Source organism: Schistocerca americana, chromosome 2, assembly GCF_021461395.2.
Source record: "Schistocerca americana isolate TAMUIC-IGC-003095 chromosome 2, iqSchAmer2.1, whole genome shotgun sequence".
In the NCBI taxonomy this organism is placed as follows: Eukaryota; Metazoa; Arthropoda; class Insecta; order Orthoptera; family Acrididae; genus Schistocerca; species Schistocerca americana.
The window spans coordinates 686052906-686076136 of record NC_060120.1 but is presented as its reverse complement, the minus strand read 5'-3'; the positions used below and the strand labels follow the sequence as shown (position 1 = coordinate 686076136).

Sequence of the window (23231 nt, the reverse complement as noted above, 5' to 3'; positions counted from 1 at the left end):
ATCCAGTTCATTTGGGTCAGTTGCAGTTTCTTAAATCCATACCTCCAGTTTTCTTTTGGCGGTATGCTTTCACTTTGTTAATTGAAAGTAGCAACCCTGTAGAGTACGTTTTTATAGATAGGTGGCGTGTTCTCTCGGACATGTGTGACCGAACAGACACCATTCGTTATGGAGCAGCTAATACATTTGTAGTTTCAGAGAATAAACATAAACAATTGGAACAGTAGAATAAAGGTACAGTTGCATCACACATAGTCCCATATAACACTTCCATGCATAATACAGTCAAAAAAAGATTGTCATTATTTTTGTATGAACCCGGAACTAGAGCACGTCAAAATGCTGCTCAATCTCGCTCGCTTCTCGCTGAGTATGCAGCTCATTATCGCTGGCACAGAGGCGTGAGGTGGGGATGACTGACGTCACGCTACGATACTGAGCTGAGACGAGGATTGTCAAATAGGACACGTGCCGGCCCGAAACTGTGAGAGCGCGAGCTGGCCAAGAGACTCGCATTATCGTAACTTCGCGGTAGGCAGTAAATTGTCATGGGATTAAACTCAGCATGAGTGGTTGCTGAACCGGGACCAGTGCAATGACTACCATCACAAAAGATGTTGTGTTGAAGAAACTTGCTGATGGGACGTACATTCTGATAAATGAAGTGGGAGTAAGGAGTGGCAGTTCCAGTTGGGAAAAATTTAAGGTAAGCCTACCCAAGACATGCTACCTTCCCCAAGGACTATAGCACGACATATTAAGGAATTGGCTGATCAAGTCAGGAGTGAACTTATTCCAGTAGTGAAAGACGCAATTGGTAAAAACCAGTGTTCAATGACGTGCGATCTGTGGACAGACAGTTATCGTAGGACCCATTATCTGACTGTCACATCCAGCTACATTGATGAGTCGATGGACAAATGGAAACTAAAAAACATTTGACAGTTTTGGATCACTGTTCATATACGCGACTATGTCGCAGCTGGTGAAAAAACAGTGCACTCTTAACTACGAGGTCTCCTGATGTTGCCACGACTGGTGAACATATCATTATGGAAATACATGAACAAATGGCAGAGTTGCAGATAACGTCCTTGGAACTAAGACAGGTTACGTTAGTTGCAGATCAGGGAGCTAACACCAAGAAAGCATTAGAAACACACAAACGACCCCCATGTGTGATGCACTGCATTAATAAGCACTGAGGCACACATTCAATGAAGGTTTCTTAATGGATGAGATTCCTGCAGTGTGTGACTCCATCCTGACTGTACATAAACTGGTAGGCTTTATGAAACGATCTGGCTTAGTCACGAGATTAGATAAAACCTTACACTATGATGTAGAAATCAGGTGGAACAATGTGTACATGATGCTAGACTCATTCCATTCACAGAAAGATCAAATAGAGACCGTTTTGCGTGATTCAAACAAACACGAGATGAAGACGACGTATCAGAATGCGACTAAGGAAAGCAGTATTCCATTTCTGAAGGTTTTCAAAGAGGCCATGGACGTTTTGGAAGGAGACAATGAGCCAACAATACCATTTGTAGTGCCGTGGATTTTGAAACTCGTAGGTATCTGCAAAACTGGAGCCGACGCTGTGACAGTGTGTACTAAATGAAAGGGTAAAACTGTTTATAAAACACAAAGTTCTAAATGAACTACATGACATTCATTACGTGGCAACGTTCTTGCATCCCTGTTTCAAGGAACTATTGGTTTTTCCCGAAGAAAGAAGAGAAACTTTCATCAAGATGTGCGAAAAATGTTAAATAATGTTGTTGATGTGAACGTAGCCAAAGATTTCGTGCCTTCTCCCACAAAAAAATCTCAAAATTGGCGAACACCCACCTCAAAATTGAAAGATGAGGTTGAGAAATATATGAACATGGAGGGTCCAAACGATGAGTTCACAGATCTTCTTTCATGGTGAAAAATAAATACGTGTGCCCTGTCGAAACTCAGCAAAGACGTTTTCTGTATACCTGCCAGTAGTGCCTCAAGTGAAAGGAATTTTAGTAAGGCAGGTAAGATACTGACTCCGAAAAGAAGTTGTCTAGATTCCGATGGCGTTAATGATATTCTCAACATCGATAACAATAAGAGAACCAAATAAGCTAAATTTGAAGCACAGAAGCAAAAGTAACTGACAACTGGTTTTCTGAGGTGTGTACGTAATCAAATATAATATTGAAAATTGATAAGTAATGACTGCACAACTATGCTGTGGATATTACGTACTTCATACTAAGTAATGTAAGTTGTTGTATTACTGTGCTACTAACAGGAGAACAGACTCATCTGCAGTGCAATATCTTCAGAAATAGGACTGCTGAATTAAGTTTTCAGATTAATTTGTGAAACTATATTGTACATTATTCGTTTTGAGTATGCACACTTTCTTTTAATTAAATGAATTTATTATTGTGTGCTGCGGTCGTTTACATAGATTGAGTAGAAGAAAATTGGGTGTGTATAAGACGCGACTTCTTCACTAAATAACAGAATAATATCAACGTACAGTTTAGCAGGTGGAACAGATCCCCAGCTGCTGCTCTAAATCGTTTTTCTTTCGGGTGCTATTGTACGACCGTTGCCACAACAGTCTTTGGTTTGGTCAATTAGTTAAATGTTCGATAGATCATTTGAATGATTCTTTTATGGAAATGATATGGAAAGAGCGTGTTTTTTTCTCTGGCTAGCACCTTTTCAATACACATTCATCAATGGAACAGAAGGAGTTGTCCAGGAGAAGTGATTTTTAAGTTACATTTGAAACTCACTTTGCTACCTGCCAGACATTTTTATTTTTAAATTCAATTTAAAACTTACTTTGCTACCTCCCAGGCCAGGCATTTTATGTTATTGGGAAAGTTATCAAAGATGTTTGTTGCTGCATACTGAACTCCTTCCTGAGCCACTGATAGCTTTAATAATGGGTAAGATCTTCTTTCCCTCTAGTGTTCACCCTAAGGACATAACTTTTCTTCTCAAACTGTGATGGGCTGTTCATGACGAATGTCATTAGCAAATATATGTATTTTGACGGCACAGCTAAAATGCCAACCTCCTTGAAGGTTATTGTGCCTACATGATTTCCGTGAGTGAACATCGCATATTATTTTTACTGCTCTCTTTTGTGCAATCAATACTTTCTTTCTAAGAGATGAGTTACCTCAGAACATCATTCCATAATGCATTTCTCTTTGTTGAGTTCAAGCATCGCAGTCTTCATGTTATTTCAGCTATAGCATCAGGTGGATCCGGCTTTTTGTAGTTTTCTTATGTCTGTGGATGTTATTTGTATATTTTCAGTCAGAAAACACAGCATATAAAAATAAAATTGCAAGGCGGTGATGGTTAGCAGAAGGGTATCAGATAATAACAAACAGTAATTACATACAGTGATTAATACATGAAGCACCTCTTACCAGAAAAGTGGAACAACTCAAAAGGTGGTAGTTTCCTTCAAGTGTTCCAAGTATGTAGCTACAGAGCCTGCGAAAGACTGTCAGGTTACCTCGTTACTGAGACTGCACTCTCGGAACACGATAATCTCGCAGGCAGCATTCTCGCTGCTCAGTCTCGCTTACGAGAACGGAGCGGGAATACGGCGACAGCTGACGCCCTCTACCCAGAACCCATGGTATGACAGCCTAATGCTCTACCAACTTCCCCATGGAAGCTTCTTCTGCGACATTGCTCCCTCCGTAAGAGATCAGCATCTCGGTGTTACGTCCTCCTAGTCTGGGAATGAGTCATCGGTCCTGCATACTCTGACTCCTTGTGACTGATTCTCACCCTGGTGGTGATCTTCTTAGAACTTCTTTTGCCACTATGCTCTTTGTCACCTTTCCCACTTGTTGCCTGTTGCTGGAGAGTCAAATATACTCTGGGTTGCAGGATCCTTATAGGGCTTCATTCTAAGGACGTGGGACGTATCTCTGATTTTTCGTCGTCTTGTGTCTGGGTCAAAATCTTCAACTTCATAAGTAACATCAGACAACTGTCTAACAACCTTACAACCTTATGAGGTCCAAAGTAGCACCTGAGGAGCTTCTCGGAGAGACCAACCTTCCGAACAGGAGTGAAGATCCAGGCGAGGTCGCCAGACTGGTAGACAACAGGACGGTGGTTCGCATGATACCTTCAGCGATCATTTTCTTGAGCCTGCAGTGTGCAGAGTCGAGCTAACTGCCGAGCTTCCTCAGATCTGGTTAACACCTGGCTGATGTAGTTGTCGTCCACATCATCAGGATGTAACGGAAACACAGTATCCATTGTTGTTGTCACCTCACGCCCATACGCCAGCAAAAATGGTGTAAATCCTTTGGTGTCTTGTTTGGCGGTGTTGTAGGCGAACATCACGAAAGGTGGCACCTCATCCCAGTTGCTCTGCTCTACATTAACGAACATTGATAGTATGTCAGCCAAGGTCTTATTAAGGCGTTCAGTAAGCCCGTTAGTTTGCGGATGGTAGGCAGTCGTCATGTGATGAGTCATGTTGCACCGACAGTGTATCTCTGTCACAAGATCCGTAATTAACGACATTGGGACACCGTGTTTTAATACAATGTCTTCCACGATGAATTTGGCTACCTCACATGCTTTGGCTGTTTTTACGGCTTTTGTAATGGCATAGTGTGTCAGACAATCAGTGCAATCAATAATCCATCTATTGCCACTAGCAGACATCGGGAATTTCCGAGGAGGTTAATCCCAACACGCTGGAAAGGCGTTTTGGTTGGTGGAATTTGTATGAGTCAGCCAGGTGGTTTCTTAGGAACTGCCTTTCTCCTCTGGCACTCTCGACAGTGCAACACATAGTGACAGACACTCCTAAATAAACCTGGCCAGAAAAATCTCTTGTCTATCATATGTCTTAATAAATCCTTAATGTCTGGCCTCAGGTGTGTCATGTAATTTCTGTAGAACACCTAAGCGCATGTGTTTAGTTGTCGCGGGAAGCCACCTCTTTCCAAATGCACAGTCGGCATCATGGTGTTTTCTTCCACTTTTGTACACTATGCTAATGTCATACTCTTGAAGACATAGTGCACACCTGGTGAGTCGTCCTAATGTATCCGTAAGACCTGTCAACCAACAAAGTGAATGATGGTCTGTAACACCTGTGAATGACCTGGCTTCCATAGAGATTATGTTGAAATATGCACATGGGCCAGATTAAAAGAAGACATTCTCTTTCTGTAGTTGAGTAGTTTCTCTCGGCTTTAGTAAGTGTCTTAGAAGCATAGGCTATAACCCTCTCTTTTCCATCTGAAATTTGCACCAGAACAGCACTGATCGCATACCCGCAGGCATCTGTGTGTAGTTCTGTAGGTGCTCTCTCAACATACAGACCAAGTACAGGGTCAGTCGTCAGATCTTTTCGCACCATATCGAAAAAAAGTTGTTGAGCACCACCCCAGATAAATTTAGCATTGGCTTTCAACAACTCTTGGAGTGGCCTGGCTTTCATACAAAAGTCTTTGATAAAAAATAATAAGAACATGGCAAGGAAAGCGTTTCTGAAGAAGAGAAATTTGTTAACATCGAGTAGAGATTTAAGTGTCAGGAAGTCTTTTCTGAAAGTATTTGTATGGAGTGTAGCCATGTATGGAAGTGAAACATGGACGATAAATAGTTTGGACAAAAAGAGAATAGAAGCTTTTGAAATGCGGTGTTACAGAAGAATGCTGAAGATTAGATGGGTAGATCACATAACTAATGAGGAAGTATTGAATAGGATTGGGGAGAAGAGAAGTTTGTGGCACAACTTGACCAGAAGAAGGGATCGGTTGGTAGGACATGTTCTGAGGCATCAAGGGATCACCAATTTAGTATTGGAGGGCAGTGTGGAGGGTAAAAATCGTAGAGGGAGGCCAAGAGATGAATACACTAAGCAGATTCAGAAGGATGTAGGTTGCAGTAGGTACTGGGAGATGAAGAACCTTGCACAGGATAGAGTAGCATGGAGAGCTGCATCAAACCAGTCTCAGGACTGAAGACCACAACAACAACAACATAATTCGAGGAAGCTTCTCAGATCACTAATACTTTTAGGAATAGGAAATTCCGTTACAGATCTCACCTTTTCTGGGTCTGGCCGCACACCTTCATTTGACGCATGGTGTCCAAGTATTTTCATTTCTTTTGCTCCAAAGATGCACTTTCTTGGATTAAGTTTCAGTCCACCTTGTTGGAGACACTTAAGAATGGCCCTCACTCAGTCTTTTTACATGTCTCTGAGAACACTATAATGTCATCTAAATAACAAAGACACATTGTCTACTTCAGGTGCCTTAGAAGATTATCCATCATCCATTCAAAGGTTGCTGGTGCATTACACAAACAAAATGGCGTTACCTTAAACTCATATAGGCCCTCAGGGTTGATGAATGCAATTTTATCATGATCAGCCTCATCTACTTCGATTTGCCAGTATCCCCAGTTCGTGGAAGAGGGTGAACGTCCTTTTTAGTTATCTTATTAAGCTTCCTGTAATCAACACAAAAGTGCCAACTGCATTCCTTCTTCCTGACAAGAACCACTGGTGACGACCATGGGCTCTGCAAAGGCTGAATGATGTCATTCATCATCATTTTCTCTTCCTCACTGCGAATTATTCGGCGTTCTGTTCCTGACACACGGTATGCTCTCTGGCTTATTGGTTGATGGTCTTCAGTGCTAATCCAGTACTTCACTGTTGATTTGTCTAATGTGCTCTACACCTGTGGATTGAAGCATTCAGAGAACTCTTGAAGAATGGCAAGTAGTTTCTTCTGTCGTTTCTTAGTGAGATCTGGTGATAGTCAAGCTAAAAGATCTTGTCCTGTAGTGGTAGCACTATTTTCGCCCACAGACTCTGCTTGGGAGGTTTCTATGATGCTCAGCTGTTCTACAATTAACAGCTCAGCATTTGCTACGCTGATGTGTCTTGGAAGGATCTGCAGTACTCGGCGACAGTTAACTATCCACAGTTAACCAAATCCATTCTTAAACAAGACGACAAAGGCTGGGATGACCAAGTTATTCTTCAGTGGTATGCTTCTCTTACATTCCATTACAAGATCCGTGGGTTGATGCATGGCATGATAAGTGACAGTTACCTTTCTAGTGCTGACTGCAGGAATGATCACTTCATCCACCACACATACTCTCCATACACTTGGATGTGGATCTTCCTGTCCACAGTATCTCATCTCGTCTAGCATAAACTTTGAGTGACCACAATCTATAATTGCCTGAGAAACTTTCAAAAAGTCCCATCCAAGAATGATGTCATGACTGCATTCTTGGAAGATGATGAATTCTAAGGGCTGTGTATGGCCACTTATACCTACACGAATGGTACATCTTCCTGTAGGTTTTATGTACTTCCCATTAGCCACCTTCAGCAGATATGTTTTGTTGTCGACGAATACGGTTTTCCGCATTTCTCGGAAATGACTGAATATGATGCTCCAGAGTCCACAAGAGCTTGGGCTGTTCGGCAGTCCATGAGGATATCGACGTCCTATCATTTCTGTAGTGATCAACGGAGGATTTTTTTCTTCGGCTGCCTTACCTCCAAGGAAGGTCGCACCCTTTATTTTTCCAGGTTGCGGCAGCTAGGTGATCGGCTGGAGCTTCTTAACAAGACATCGATCGGCATGTTGGGGAGTGTCCTCTCCAGCGGCTAGCTAGCGGCAATGGTGACCTATGTCATCCTGCACCCACATCTTCTTGTTCATCTTCTTCGTCGCAGAGTTGGCATTGACTATGGTTGGTCTGCTGTCTTCTGGCACAGGCGTCATCAAATATCCCCCGCCTTTCTCGACAATAGTGCACCACATGTCCTGGTCGTCCACAGTGGAAACATACTGGTTGGTTATCCTGGGTCCTCAAGATTTCAGTCTTCCTTGATGCCAAAACAGTTTCCTCATGCTGCATTGTAGTAATGTAACTCTGCCTGGGCCTCAACTTTTTCACCGTTTTAAAGGGAGATGAAAGATGAGATTGGGTTCAATGTCTGTTCCACTTACTCCCTTATGACCTCTTGAAGCATCTCGGTTTTTTGCTTGCCGTGCAATCCAAGTGCCTTCTGAACTTCCTCTCTCACTATCTGACAAATAACACTTGTGAAATCAGTTGCTTCCCCTATCACAGACATCGATACGACGTTTGGAAACTGTTCAAATTTCTTGTATGTAATCCTTTTTTGTGGCATTGTGTGGATATACTGGCACCATTTGATGAAGTTGTTTGCTTTCGAAACTTCCTTCAGTAGTAGGGCTGCTACATGTCCTCAGCAACACCTTTCGTGACACGTGAAATCTTAGCTTCCTCCGTCATTCTAGGATCCACTATTTTTCACAGCTTCAAGACATCTTGAATGTAGGATGCTGTAGTTTCTCTTGGATGCTGTGCTCTGCACTTTAATTTATCTTCAGCCTTGCACTTCTGTTGTTGTGTGTCGCTGAAATACTTGCGCAATTCCGCCTGGAATATTTCCCAGCTTTTGAACTTCTTCTCGTTGTTCTCATACCATTGCTTGGCAGTGCCCTCCAGGTAGAAAAATACGCTAGCCAAACACACGGTGTCATCCCATCTGTTAAATTTGGCTATAAGCTTATATACCTTCAGCCACTTGTTTGGATCTTGGCCATCGTCACCAGATAACCGAGAAGGATGTGTCGTGTGGTGGCACATAGTTGCTGTCATCGTAACATCCTCTTCTTCTTCTGCCTCCGATAGATTGATAGATTGTGATCTGTTGAATATTGCTCGAACTCAGGTTTCTCACCACATAATCGACGGCTCTGTCATGGCCTGATGGGAGCCACGGTGTCGTTGATAATGTGTGCTATCACAAGTTCCAATACCCAGTGCCTCCACCAGAATAACGTCATATAGAAGGAGGTGTAATTAGATGAATTACGAATACTAACTTCATTTAATGAAGGTTTATTCAGCACTGGCACATACAAGAACGCAGAGCGAATTGCCTCTGGCCAGAACACACACAGTATATATACAGCTACAGAACATTCCAGTACAATGATTCTTGACATTTCTGGATACTTCTAGAATGTACTCGAACCGAATATAGAAATCAAAATTGTACATTCCAGGTGCGTTTTGAACTCGCAACCCTCCATGCAACAGTTTAGTATCATAACCACTACACCATGGTGCTACTCAGTGTCTTCTGCGACAATATGGTAACTGTGAGCCTCTGGGGGCTTGAGTAATGGATAGTGGTTTTGTAAATAGTTTCAGGGTTCCCCAGCATCATCTTTTTAATAACATATGATAAACATTTTGATGATTTGCCATGAATGGAAATGACAGAAGTGGCTATCCTCAGAATTGATACTTTTGGTAGCCAAAAATCATGGTTTTACATGCGTATCTCAGTAACAGATAATGAATTCCCGAAACAGTTAATGATATTTCTAGATGAATGTCTAAAGAATATAGAGTTAAAATTTGAGCCATTTACTATGGCTAGGTATTTAGAAAATTGCGGCTCATGGAGCAAAAGAAGGTTAATAAAGTGGTTTTTGCAGTGCCATGACAAAGTGGTGCATTTATAAGCTGCCTAAGGTCCACCCTGAACCATTCCTGATACAAAAGAACAAAATGATTTGCTCAATTTGCCTGGACTACAAGAAGTGTGCAATGCTTAAATTTTGATCCTGCACTGTAGGATAGCTACAGTATGCTCATTGTTCCAAGAGGTGTAGAAATGGTCACTGGTCCAAGGGCTGTCCAAAACACTTGACCCCTTATCTCTGTGATCAATGGAACCCAAATATGTCCTCTGGAAAGTGGAACATTTGCGTGCGGCATTTTCGAACATATTGGTACCATCCACAACAGTGCATGGTACATAACAAAACACTGGAAAATGTAACCACTTGTCTGTTTTGGGAGTTTAGTATGATGTTAAACTGTGATCCTCACACTCACACCAATTTTTCCTCTCTTCCTTGGAATCAGTAGTAATGCTAAATAAGTTCTTAACCTGAAGACAATTAAATATTGTTTTGATCACTCTAATATTAAAGTACTTGTCAGAAACATTATGACTAAATATCTCCAACATTTTATGTGTGGGGTTCAGAAATTGATTTATTGCCATGGTAATCTTTTGTAGGTGCTATTAATGGCAGTGGAAGTGTGTCAGCTGAAATTGCATCTTCACGCAGCTCCCAGAGCAGGAATTCTACTTCTAGATTGCCATTAGCTGCAACGCAGAAAGAATTAGTATGGAGTAGTGTTCCCATAGGACAGCTAGTGATGGAATCATTTATGTTGAGAAATGAGGGAAATTATACAATGAAGTTGCACATTTCTCTGCAAGACCCCACAGGCCCATTTAAAGTAAGTTATTGTAATATCAGTTGTGACTAAATGTAATTTTGATACTGAGAAAATTAACTGGACCCTACTATTATAGAGACTGAGAGGTTAGATTGTGAAGGCCATGTGGACATTGGCATGTGCCCACACGTAATTGCACATTGTATTAATGTTGACTCTGTGTGTGTGTGTGTGTGTGTGTGTGTGTGTGTGTGTGTGTGTGTGTGTGTGTAATTTCAGAACTGATGATTTATGTGGTTTAATGTTAATATGTACATGCACTTGATTTCTTTAAATTAGACAGTAAAATGAGATACATTAGCCCAGAATTGCAATGTCTACAAATAAAAGCAGTATTTGAAGGTTAATTAAGAGCTTTGCACTTATTAGCATCATTATTACTGCTATTGATTCTTGCAGATATTAACTGAACAGCAGAAAAGTGTCAAGGATCTAAAAATTGCACTGCAGTCCATGGAGCGTGTGAAGCTGAACATCTCATTTGAACCACTGAGACTTGGGGCAGCACATGATAAACTCATATTCAAGAAATACCCACACCAAGAATTGTCAGCTAAGCTTGTGGTATACTCTTTTAGCACTTATTTCTGGCTATTTTCTTTCTCTTTCTAAACAAAAATCTCTGTCAGATATGTAAAGTATTTTTAAAAATGTGTACTGAAAATATGAGATGCACATAGATTTGCTCAAATGTGCTATGTTTTCATTATCCAGTACAGATGAAGATTTTGTATTTAACAGCTCTAACTGCTAAAATAGGAACATCTGGGGCAGGACAGACGGACATGCATACACATATGGAACTGTTTTGTAGTAATTTTGTTGTGTTTTCTATATTCATAAGAAATCTAAGATTTCATTTAGTTTTGACATTTTCTTCTAGTAAATACAGGGGTTCTGTGGACAATATTGAGTAGAGAACAGTGTTAATTAATTACATTTGTAGAACTTTTGAGTCGGAGATGATCATTTCAGTTAGCTTTTAATTATTCGAATAAAATACATTGAGGCTCTTGAAAATGTGGATCTCATCAATTTCAGTCACTGGCCAACAGCCAAAAAGATCACAAAGTACCACATCCACAGAGAAGTACTATGCCATATTATCTTGGTCCAGTAAACTCCACATGAAACAGATAACAAACAAAATTGTGTGAATATTTGAAATATGAAATATATCTAACACAAATACATTGAAATATTTTTTTAAATATTTGCTTGATGTAGCTCAAGCAGGGAAGATACCTGCATTACCGTCAATACTTGTAACCCTGCAAGATATTGTGGACAGAAACATGAACAACAGTCATCAAAAGCAAAAAGAGATCTTGCGCTTCACAAATCACCTCCATAAAAGTTACGGAAAACCATAACGAGAACTCCATCAGGCATGTAAAGTCACCAGTAATAGTAGGTGTACTGGAGAGAGAGAGAGAGAGAGAGAGAGAGAGAGAGAGTGTATTTCAATATGTAACTGTTACAAAGTGATGGAGGAGAGGGGGTTTACAATAGGGTTGACCATATCAAACTCCCAGTGTGGAACTTCAGTAAAGCTTCATATAATTTCAGTAGTGTTATAAGCCAAAACATTATTTGACTGTTTAGTTGTTCAGGCAGTGACCACACATAAGACCGCTGATTAAAACACCAGGCAAAGCCAGTGTGAGTTGTTAAAATGTTATGCACAAAAGTGGAATGATCAGTTAGGTTGTAAACTCAAAAAGTATCAAAAAGTGCTGAGGAAACATTAGAAATAAGAATCCAGCTCCCAATCAGCACAGAGCAATAATAGGCAGACACTACTGCAATTTTGTTTCCAAGAAGAGCAGAGCAGACAACTGCCTTTCAATGTGGGTGTGCTTCCACATTTTGTAACATGTGAAGCTATCCTTGGACACAACTGAGGGAGGGGCACTCTTAGCTGTTATGTTGTATTCCCTTAAAAGTGATCTCAATGGCATTTTAGAAGATGAAATGTAATCATTCTATGAAATTACTCATCACATACAACTTGAGTGCCTTTCTTGGCTTCCAGTTCTCGTACCTATCATAGAAGGAAACCAGGAATGACACGAGACGCGTCTTCATTTACAAATGCAGCAAGCAATAGTGCATTTTAAACATTCATCTTACTGCTCATTTTAATAAATGAAAGAGAGTGGGAAGGGGGATTGTGAGTGGTAGAGAAAAAGTGAAATTCAAACAAGACTTGCAGTTGTCAGTGTAGAGATTTTAACCTCTTGACCATATTCACTCCTATTTGATATAGTAAGAATGCTGAATATCCTGTAATTGAGGCCAACAATGCTAGGTAATTATAACAATAATAATCATTTATTTAGTGCATTTTCTCCGTCCAGCACATCCACATCTTACCCTTCTCTTTCATTATTTACAGTTTTCCCTGTTTTATTCCACAGATACTCGTTTTTTAAAGTTTCAGAATCTAGTGTCTGAATTGTGTTGTAAAACTCATACGCCTCCAGTTACTGTTTCAGACACTGATAATGAAATAATTTTTTGTTGTAAATGTTGCTCATATTAATTTTTCAAACAGTGGAAATTCCAGGATGGAATAACAACATAGCACCAGAATGAAATTTTTCACTCTGCAGCGGAGTGTGCGCTGTTATGAAACTTCTTAACAAATTAAAAGGGTGTGCTGGGCCGAGACTCAAACTCGGGACATTTGCTCTTCGCGGGCAAGTGCTCTATCATCTGAGCTATCCAAGCACGACCCAGGACCCATCATCATAGCTTTACTTCCGCCAGTACCTTGTCTCCTACCTTCCAAACTTCATAGAAGCTCTCGTGCGAACCTTGCAAAATGGCTCTGAGCACTATGGGACTTAACATCTATGGTCATAACATCTATGGTCATCAGTCACGAACCTTGCAGAACTAGCACTCCAGGAAGAAAGGATACTGCGGAGTCATGGCTTAGCCACAGCCCGGAGGATGTTTCCAGAATGAAATTTTCACTCTGCAGTGGAGTGTGCGCTGTTATGTTGTAAAACATAGCACCACTTACAGGAGGCAATGAATCGCAGCCACGCACAATGATAAAGATTGCTAGAAATGTTACAGCTTTCACACACTGTTGGTCTTCAGAGGTAGAAAACTCACACACATAACCCCTGTCTCCGGGCACAAAGGCCCAACTGCCACTGTCAGTGGTTAAAGCAGTAGATTCCTACCTGTTAGGAATGATGCTACATCTGATTCTTCCCCAGTTTTTCTTTGACTGAAAAACTTTCTCTTCTGTCACTGTGGTTTTAACTTTAACGTTCCTTCTTTCTTAAAATCAGTTTGCTTTGTGTTTGTGAGTCTGTTACTAAAATTAGCAAAACCTGCAACTATAGATAGAATTTTATGGGAAAGATGAAAAGATGCATGCATTTCTGCGGTTGTAAGGACTATATATTGCTGGGTGTTGCTTGTTTTTGTGTGTTTATTTTTTAATATTTGCTTGTGAAGGTCTTGCAACATGTGCAAAATAGAATAAATATAAAGAGGCTGTTGACTCACAGACCGGCACAATAAAAAGTCTGTCAAACGAATGAGCTTTCAGCAAATAGGCTTTCTTCTAGAGTAGGCACCACACACACACACACACACACACACACACACACACACACACACACACACACACACACACACTCGTACATTCACAACTCTCACATGCATGGCCAGAGACAGTGGTCCTGTGTGGGAGAGTTGTGCTTGCATGAATGTGTGTGTGTGTGTGTGTGTGTGTGTGTGTGTGTGTGTGTGTGTGTGTTTTGTCTACTTTAGAAGAAGGTTGTTTGGTCAAAAGCTCACTTGTTTAGCAGTCTTTTTGTTGTGCCTCTCTGTGACTCAGCATCTCCACTATATGGTGAGTAATGATCTATCATTTTTATGATATTGTCATTATTCCTTCCTGGATTCTTCATTGTTTGAATAAATGTAATGCAAGTGCACAGGTTTAAATTTTTTGTGGGAATAGGATTGGATGTAGTAGTCATTACAGTTAATGTTAAAGAAGCAATACTGCATACATAAGAATAATAGAATGTGTGAAAAATGGTATAAAAGACTTAATCATACTTGCAGCAATGTTCCATTCCTAACAAATTATTTTTGCAAACTTACGAGCGAAGTACCCCAGCTTGAACCAAATAAAGATGGTTTTAAAATGCGTAAATGAATTTGTTCTACCACCCATCAAGATCCTTTATTTGTAAAATTGCATTTGTCTACAATCTATGATTAAACTTAAATAATTCCAAAGACTACAGTAGCAGCCCTGCAGCCAGGTGACTAGCGCGCACTTTGGTATTTTCGTAAAGATAAGTCATTTTGATTATAAAAACATTTATTTTAGTACTGATTATGTGGTAAATAGGTGTATTAGTGTGCTTTTTAAGTATACCATTAAAGGTTTCATTTTTCTTTATATAATATAGTAAAAAATGTGAAAAGATCGTACAGTCGGGTTACAGTCGTATTTTCCGTTTACATTTTGCCGCAAATCTGTAGAATTTCATTTAACAGCAATTTAACTGTAGTATACCTCTTCATTATTTAACTCACATTTCTGGAAAGTAGCTTAAAGTTTAAGTTGTTGTTTCAGAAACTTTGCACTGTTATTTTTGTCAACACACAGTTGCGTATAGGCCAAATTTGTGGAATCATATTTTCGTGTTTATCTGTAATTTAACTGACTTATGCTTACTAAACTATTACGTTTATCATGAGTGAAAAGTGCTTGTCTTGCCATAGAATTTTTAGGTCGGGGCTTTGGTGTGACGGGTGCTGTAGTTTTTTCCATGTGGGTGACTGTAGTGGCATGGGAATAGGGGAAGTAAATGAGACGCGTCAGTGGTTTTGTAGGATGTGTAGTAGAGATAGGAAGAGACTAGAACCGGAGGGGAAAATTTCCACCCTTCAGGCTGAGTTTGACAAGGCTAGGGGAGATATTGACAGTTTAAGGAGGGAGAAGGGTAAAGAGAGGTGGGAAGTGGCAACACGAGGAATAGGCCTAGAACTTTGTCTGACAGCTTCATGGTGAATGTGGAAAATAGATTTGACCTTTTGCTTCAGTTAGAAGCTGGTGAGCCTCAAGCAGTTGTAGATGTAGACAGGGCACAACAAACTTTCAGCAGCAAATTGAAAAGTAAGAATGTAGGGAAATCAGTAAAGAGAAAGAAAGTGTTGTTGTTAGGTAGTTCCCATGGAATAGATGTTGGCCAACTTTTGCAGGATGAACCATGATCAGAATACCAGGTCACCAATTTTTTTAAACCAATGCTGGTGTGGAGCAGGTGACAGAGGATTTATTATCACTCTGCAAAGATTTCACTAAGGAAGACACCGTGGTTATAATGGGTGGGCCAGGTCATAGTATTGACAGAGATCCTGGGTACAGTATAGAGTGTGACCTGGCAAAGATTGCATCAGCATTGAAGCATACTAGTGTTGAGTTTGTATCTGTTCTTGGGTCCCATAACTGACCTCATTTAAACTCTTCTGTCTACATCTACATCTACATCTACATCTACATCTATACTCCGCGAGCCACCTTACGGTGTGTGGCGGAGGGTACTTATTGTACCACTATCTGATCCCCCCTTTCCTGTTCCATTCACGAATTGTGCGTGGGAAGAACGACTGCTTGTAAGTCTCCGTATTTGCTCTAATTTCTCGGATCTTTTCGTTGTGATCATTACGCGAGATATATGTGGGCGGTAGTAATATGTTGCCCATCTCTTCCCGGAATGTGCTCTCTCGTAATTTCGATAATAAACCTCTCCGTATTGCGTAACGCCTTTCTTGAAGTGTCCGCCACTGGAGCTTGTTCAGCATCTCCGTAACGCTCTTGCGCTGACTAAATGTCCCCATGACGAATCGCGCTGCTTTTCGCTGGATCATGTCTATCTCTTCTATTAATCCAACCTGGTAAGGGTCCCATACTGATGAGCAATACTCAAGAATCGGACGAACAAGCGTTTTGTAAGCTACTTCTTTCGTCGATGAGTCACATTTTCTTAGAATTCTTCCTATGAATCTCAACCTGGCGCCTGCTTTTCCCACTATTTGTTTTATGTGATCATTCCACTTCAGATCGCTCCGGATAGTAACTCCTAAGTATTTTACGGTCGTTACCGCTTCCAATGATTTACCACCTATGGCATAATCGTACTGGAATGGATTTCTGCCCCTATGTATGCGCATTATATTACATTTATCTACGTTTAGGGAAAGCTGCCAGCTCTCGCACCATGCATTAATCCTCTGCAGGTCCTCCTGGAGTACGTACGAGTCTTCTGATGTTGCTACTTTCTTGTAGACAACCGTGTCATCTGCAAATAGCCTCACGGAGCTACCGATGTTGTCAACTAAGTCATTTATGTATATTGTAAACAATAAAGGTCCTATCACGCTTCTCTGCGGTACTCCCGAAATTACCTCTACATCTGCAGATTTTGAACTGTTAAGAATGACATGTTGTGTTCTTTCTTCTAGGAAATCCTGAATCCAATCACAAACCTGGTCCGATATTCCGTAAGCTCGTATTTTTTTCACTAAACGTAAGTGCGGAACCGTATCAAATGCCTTCCTGAAGTCCAGGAATACGGCATCAATCTGCTCGCCAGTGTCTACGGCACTGTGAATTTCTTGGGCAAATAGGGCGAGCTGAGTTTCACATGATCTCTGTTTGCGGAATCCATGTTGGTTATGATGAAGGAGATTTGTATTATCTAAGAACGTCATAATACGAGAACACAAAACATGTTCCATTATTCTACAACAGATTGACGTAAGCGAAATAGGCCTATAATTATTCGCATCTGATTTATGACCCTTCTTGAAAATGGGAACGACCTGCGCTTTCTTCCAGTCGCTAGGTACTTTACGTTCTTCCAGCGATCTCTTCTGTCAAGAGAGTTAATTTGGATTTGGAATGGCTGCTTATGTCTGGTGCAGGGTCACACATTGGTGTGGTTCCTGTCGATTCTCTCAATAGGTGGGATTATACTACGCATGACCTTCACCTCAACAGGAAAGGGAAGGGTAAACTGGCTGGGAAAATAGCAGGAAAGCTAAAGGGGGGAGGCACTGTCATGAGCGATAAAATACCAGTTGTTATAGGGTTAAGAAAAGACCCTTTTTTTATGGTAGAGAGGACAGAAAGAAACCAAATTTTAAGAGAGGTTAGGACTGAGACAAACCTTCAGTATGAGAAAGAAACCTAAAAACATAATTCTAGCGTATTACATCAGCATAAGCAGCTCTTGGTTAAGAATTTTCAACCATCGGCAAAAATTTCAACTCTACCCAATTTTAACTCAGTCAGTGTGAGATTTCAGCTGTCTTTATTGCATCAAAATATTCGAGGACTGAGAAGTAAAATTAATGAATTAATTATCTGCATAGATGAATTCGAGTCCTCAAACCCAGCTGACATAATCTGCCTCTCTGAAACACCATGTGACCACTGGTATAGAACTTGCAAGTGTTACAGTGTTTAGGTTAGCATCTCACTTTTGTAGAGCAGAAATGGGGGAAGGAGGAGTCATCACATTCATCAGGAACTGTCATAAATTTAAGAACACAAACATTCATAAATTTTGCCTAGAACAGCCTAGGGAAGCACGTGCAACAGAAGTAGAATTTCACAAAAAATCCTTCATATTATTAAGTGTATATCGAGCACCTGCAGGTAACTTTAATCTGTTCATAAACCTCCCTGAAGTTGTACTGGCCCATTTAACAACCAAAAGCATTTACAGGATATTATTGTAGGATACTCCTCGGAGACATCCACAGGACTGATGATGTTTACAGTGCTCATGGCGTGAATGAAAAATATAACACTTTTGCTAATAAAGTGCTTATCTTATTTGAACACTGTTTTCCCCCAAAACTAATGGTCAAAACAAAGTCTACAAAGAAGCCATGTATTACTAAAGGAATAGAGGTATCTTTTAAAACAAAAAGAAAACTGTATCTGTCAATCCGAAACAGTTCTGATGTCAATGCTATAGCACATTACAAGAAATACTGTAAAATATTAAAGTCTGTAACACAAACATCAAAGCAAATATATTACAAGGAAAAGATAGTCATATCAGATAGCAAAATAAAGACAATATGGGATATAGCGAAGGAGGAGACTGGTAGAAACAGGCAGGAAGAGGGACAAATAGCATTAAGAGTAAATGATACATTGGTGACAGATGTGTATAGTGTTGCAGAACTTTTTAATAAACATTTTATAACTGTTACTGAAAAGATAGGGTTGTCAGGTTCTGTAGATGCTGCTATGGAGTACCTCAGACCAGACATTTCAAGTAACTTCGATAATATGAATTTGACCCTCACTACCCCAGCAGAAATAATGTCCATCATAAAATCTTTAAAATCAAAAACATCTAGCGGATATGATGAAATATCAACAAAGTTATTTAAAGAATGTGATTCTGAGTTAAGTAACATATTAAGCTATCTGTGTAACCAGTCGTTTATCAGTGGGATATTTCTTGAATGGTTGAAATATGCTGAAGTTAAGCCACTGTTTAAGAAGGGAATAAAGAAATAGCATCAAATTTCCATCCAATTCACTTTTGCCTGCATTCTCAAAAACTTTAGAAAAGGTAATGTACAATCGGCTTTATAACCATCTTATCACAAATAACATACTGTTAGTCACAGTTTGGATTTCTAAAGGGTTCTGATATTTGATAGCTATCTACAATTACAGTGAAAATGTACATAATTCATTAGACAAATTGCAGGCAACTGGTATGTTTTGTGATCTGTCAAAGGCATTTGACTGTGTAAATCACAATAGCCTTTTAAGTAAATTAGAATATTATGGTGTAACAAGAAATGCTGCAAAATGGTTCAAATCTTATATCTCTGGCAGGAAACAAAGGATGTTATTAGGAAAGAGACATGTATTAAGCTATCGGTCATCATCCAACTGGGAACTAAATACATGTGGGGTCACACAAGGTTCCACCTAGGGCCCTTACTTTTTCTTGTGTATATCGATGACCTTTCATCACTAACATTACCAGATGTCAAGTTCGTTTTGTTTGCCGAAGATACAGACATTGCAATAAATAGCAAATCAAGTGTAGTCTTAGAAAGATCAGCTAGTAAAATATTTGTGGACATTAATCACTGGTTCCTAGCCAATTATTTGTCACTAAACTCTGAAAAAACACACTACATGCAGTTCAGAACTTGTAAGGGGTGTCCCACAAGTATGTGCCTAACATTCGATTACAAGTGGATAGAAGAAATGGACTGTTAAATTCTTGGGATTACAGCTTGATAATAAACTCAACTGGGAGAAGCACACCACAGAAGTGCTGATGTGTTTTAACAAATCTCTATTTGCAATGCAAATTGTGTCAGACATAGGGGATATAAAACTGAAAAAGCCGGCACACTATGCTTACTTTCATTCCATAATGTCATATGGGATTATTTTTTGGTATAATTCATTAAGCCAAGCTGAAGTTCTCCGGGCACAAAAACGTACAATGAGAGTTATATGTGGTGTGAACTCAAGAACATCCTGCAGAAGACTGTTTAGGCAACTAGGGATACTAACTACTCCTTCCCAATATATTTATTCCCTAATGAAATTTGTCTTTAAAAATATATCACTTTTTCAATCGAACAGCTCAATTCATGGAATCAATACTAGAAATAAGAATAATCTTCACAAGGATTTAAAGTCACTTACTCTTGTACACAAAGATGTGTGCACTATTCAGGAAAACACATTTTCAATAACTTGCCAGCAGCCATAAAAATGAAATTCAGTTTAAGAGAAGCCGAAAGGATTTATTGGTGGCCAACTCCTTCTAATCCATTGATGACTTTATCAGGAGAACCAACATATTTGTGTGTGTGTGTGTGTGTGTGTGTGTGTGTGTGTGTGTGTGTGTGTGTGTGTGTGTGTAAGTACAATCTAACTTCTGCGCCATTTCAGTGCAGTAATGTGTTCATTGTAAACAAGTATTATAGTAGTTCTATTAGACGTTTATTACCTTATAAATAAATAAAAACATTTTCTTAAAATTTTAAATCAGTGCATTAGTGTTTGAAAAATGATTCTTCCATATAGTCATCATTAAAAAAATGATCATTCCACTTGGGACCTGTGGAAGGTACATTAGCTTATTTGTTTCAGTTGCAAATATTTGTCATGTATTATTGTTTTTCTGACATCTTCTACATCCTGGAGGACCACCTCACTACAGATCTATTGGAATGAAAGTCAATCTAATCTAAAATACTTAATGGACAATTATCACCAGTAGGAACACAAGCTTCTTAAATGACATTATTTGTCAAAAAGCTAAACATTTCCCTGAAGTAATTCATGTTAATGCATGCAGTGCTTACAATGTGGTGTTATTGTGGTCTTCAGTCCTGAGACTGGTTTGATGCAGCTCTCCATGCTACTCTATCCTCTACAAGCTTCTTCATCTCCCAGTAACTACTGCAGCCTACATCCTTCTGAATCTGCTTAGTGTATTCATCTCTTGGTCTCCCTCTATGATTTTTACCCTCCACACTGCCCTCCTCATTAATTATGTGATCTACCCATCTAATCTTCAGCATTCTTCTGTAAACCGCTTTTCAAAAGCTTCTATTCTCTTCTTGTCTAAACTATTTATCGTACATGTTTCACTTCCATACATGGCTAAACTCCATACAAATACTTTCAGAAACGACTTCCTGACACTTAAATCAATACTCAATGTTAACAAATTTCTCTTCTTCAGAAACGCTTTCCTTGCCATTGCCAGTCTACATTTTATATCCTCTCTACTTCAACCATCATCAGTTATTTTGCTCCCCAAATAGCAAAACTCCTTTACTACTTTAAGTGTCTCATTTCTTAATCTAATTCCCTCAGCATCACCCGACTTAAGTCGACTACATTCCATTACCTAGTTTTGCTTTTGTTGATCTTCATCTTGTACCCTCCTTTCAAGACACTGTCCATTCTGTTCAGCTGCTCTTCCAAGTCCTTTGCTGTCTTCTCCATGGATTTTAATACCTACTCCGAACTTTTCTTTTGTTTCCTTTAATACTTGCTCAATATACAGATTGAATAGCATCGGGGATAGGCTACAACCCTGTCTTACTCCCTTCCCAACCACTGCTGCCCTATCATGTCCCTTGCCTCTTCTAACTGCCATCTGCTTTCTGTACAAATTGTAAATAGCCTTTCGCTCCCTGTATTTTACCCCTGCCACCTTCAGAATTTGAAAGAGAGTGTTCCAGTCAACATTGTCAAAAGCTTTCTCTAAGTCTACAAATGCTAGAAACGTAGGTTTGCCTTTCTTAATCTTTCTTCTAAGATAAGTCGTAGGGTCAGTACTACCTCACGTGTTCCGATATTTCTACGGAATCTTAACTGATCTTCCCTGAGGTTGGCTTCTACCAGTTTATCAATTCGTATGTAAAGAATTCATATTAGTATTTTGCAGCCGTGACTTACTAAACTGATAGTTTGGTAATTTTCACATCTGTCAACACCTGCTTTCTTTGGGATTGGAATTATTATATTCTTCTTGAAGTCTGAGGGAATTTCACCTGTCTCGTACATCTTGCTCACCAGGTGGTAGAGTTTTGTCAGGACAGGCTCTCCGAAGGCTGCCAGTAGTTCTAATGGAATGTTGTCTACTCCCGGGGCCTTGTTTCGACTTACGTCTTTCAGTGCTCTCTTCACGCAGTATCGTATCTCCCATTTCATCTTCATTTACCACCTCTTCCATTTCCATAATATTGTCCTCAAGAACATCGCCCCTGTATAGACCCTCTATATACTCCTTCCACCTTTCTGCTTTCCCTTCTTTGCTTAGAACTGGGTTTCCATCTGAGCTCTTGATATACATGCAAGTGGTTCTCTTTTCTCCAAAGGTCTCTTTAATCTTCCTGCAGGCAGTATTTATCTTACCCCTAGTGAGATGAGCCTCTACATCCTTACATTTGTCCTCTAGCCAACCCTGCTTAGCCATTTTGCACTTTCTGTCAATCTCATTTTTGAGACGTTTGTATTCCTTTTTGCCTGCCTCATTTACTGCATTTTTATATTTTCTTCTTTCATCAATTAAATTCAATATTTCTTCTGTTACCCAAGGATTTCTACGAGCCCTCATCTTTTTACCTACTTGATCCTCTGTTGCCTTCACTATTTCATTCCTCAAAGCCACCCATTCTTCTTCTACTGTATTTCTTTCCCCATTCCTGTCAATTGTTCCCTTATGCTCTCCCTGAAACTCTGTACGGCCTCTGGTTCTTTCAGTTTATCCAAGTCCCATCTCCTTAAATTCCCACCTTTTTGCAGTTTCTTCAGTTTTAATCTACAGTTCATAACCAATAGATTGTGGTCAGAGTCCACATCTGCCCCTGGAAATGTCTTACAATTTAAAACCTGGTTCCTAAATCTCTGTCTTACCATTATATAATCTATCTGAAACCTTTTAGTATCTCCAGGCTTCTTCCACGTATACAACCTTCTTTCATGATTGCTGAACCAAGTGTTATCTGTGATTAAGTTACGCTCTGTGCAAAATTCTACCAGGCGGCTTCCTCTTTCATTTTGTCCTCCCAATCCATATTCACCTACTACTTTTCCTTCTTTCCCTTTTCCTACTATCGAATTCGTCACCCATGACTATTAAACTTTCGTCTCCCTTCACTACCTGAATAATTTCTTTTATCTCATCTTACATTTCATCAATTTCTTCATCATCTGCAGAGCTAGTTGGCATATAAACGTGTACTACTGTAGTAGGCGTGGGCTTCTTGTCTCTCTTGGCCACAATAATACGTTCACTATG

General features: G+C 39.8%; 1 protein-coding gene across 1 annotated transcript in view; it reads left to right on the top strand.

Moving 5' to 3' along the window:
* The window catches only part of LOC124594792, a 333960-nt gene that overhangs the window by 274509 nt on the left and 36220 nt on the right, over positions 1–23231 (top strand). Inside the window, exons 16-17 of the mRNA XM_047133210.1 lie at positions 10148–10374; positions 10774–10938. Coding sequence (XP_046989166.1) covers positions 10148–10374; positions 10774–10938 — 392 coding nt within the window. The remainder of the gene's footprint in view (positions 1–10147; positions 10375–10773; positions 10939–23231) is intronic.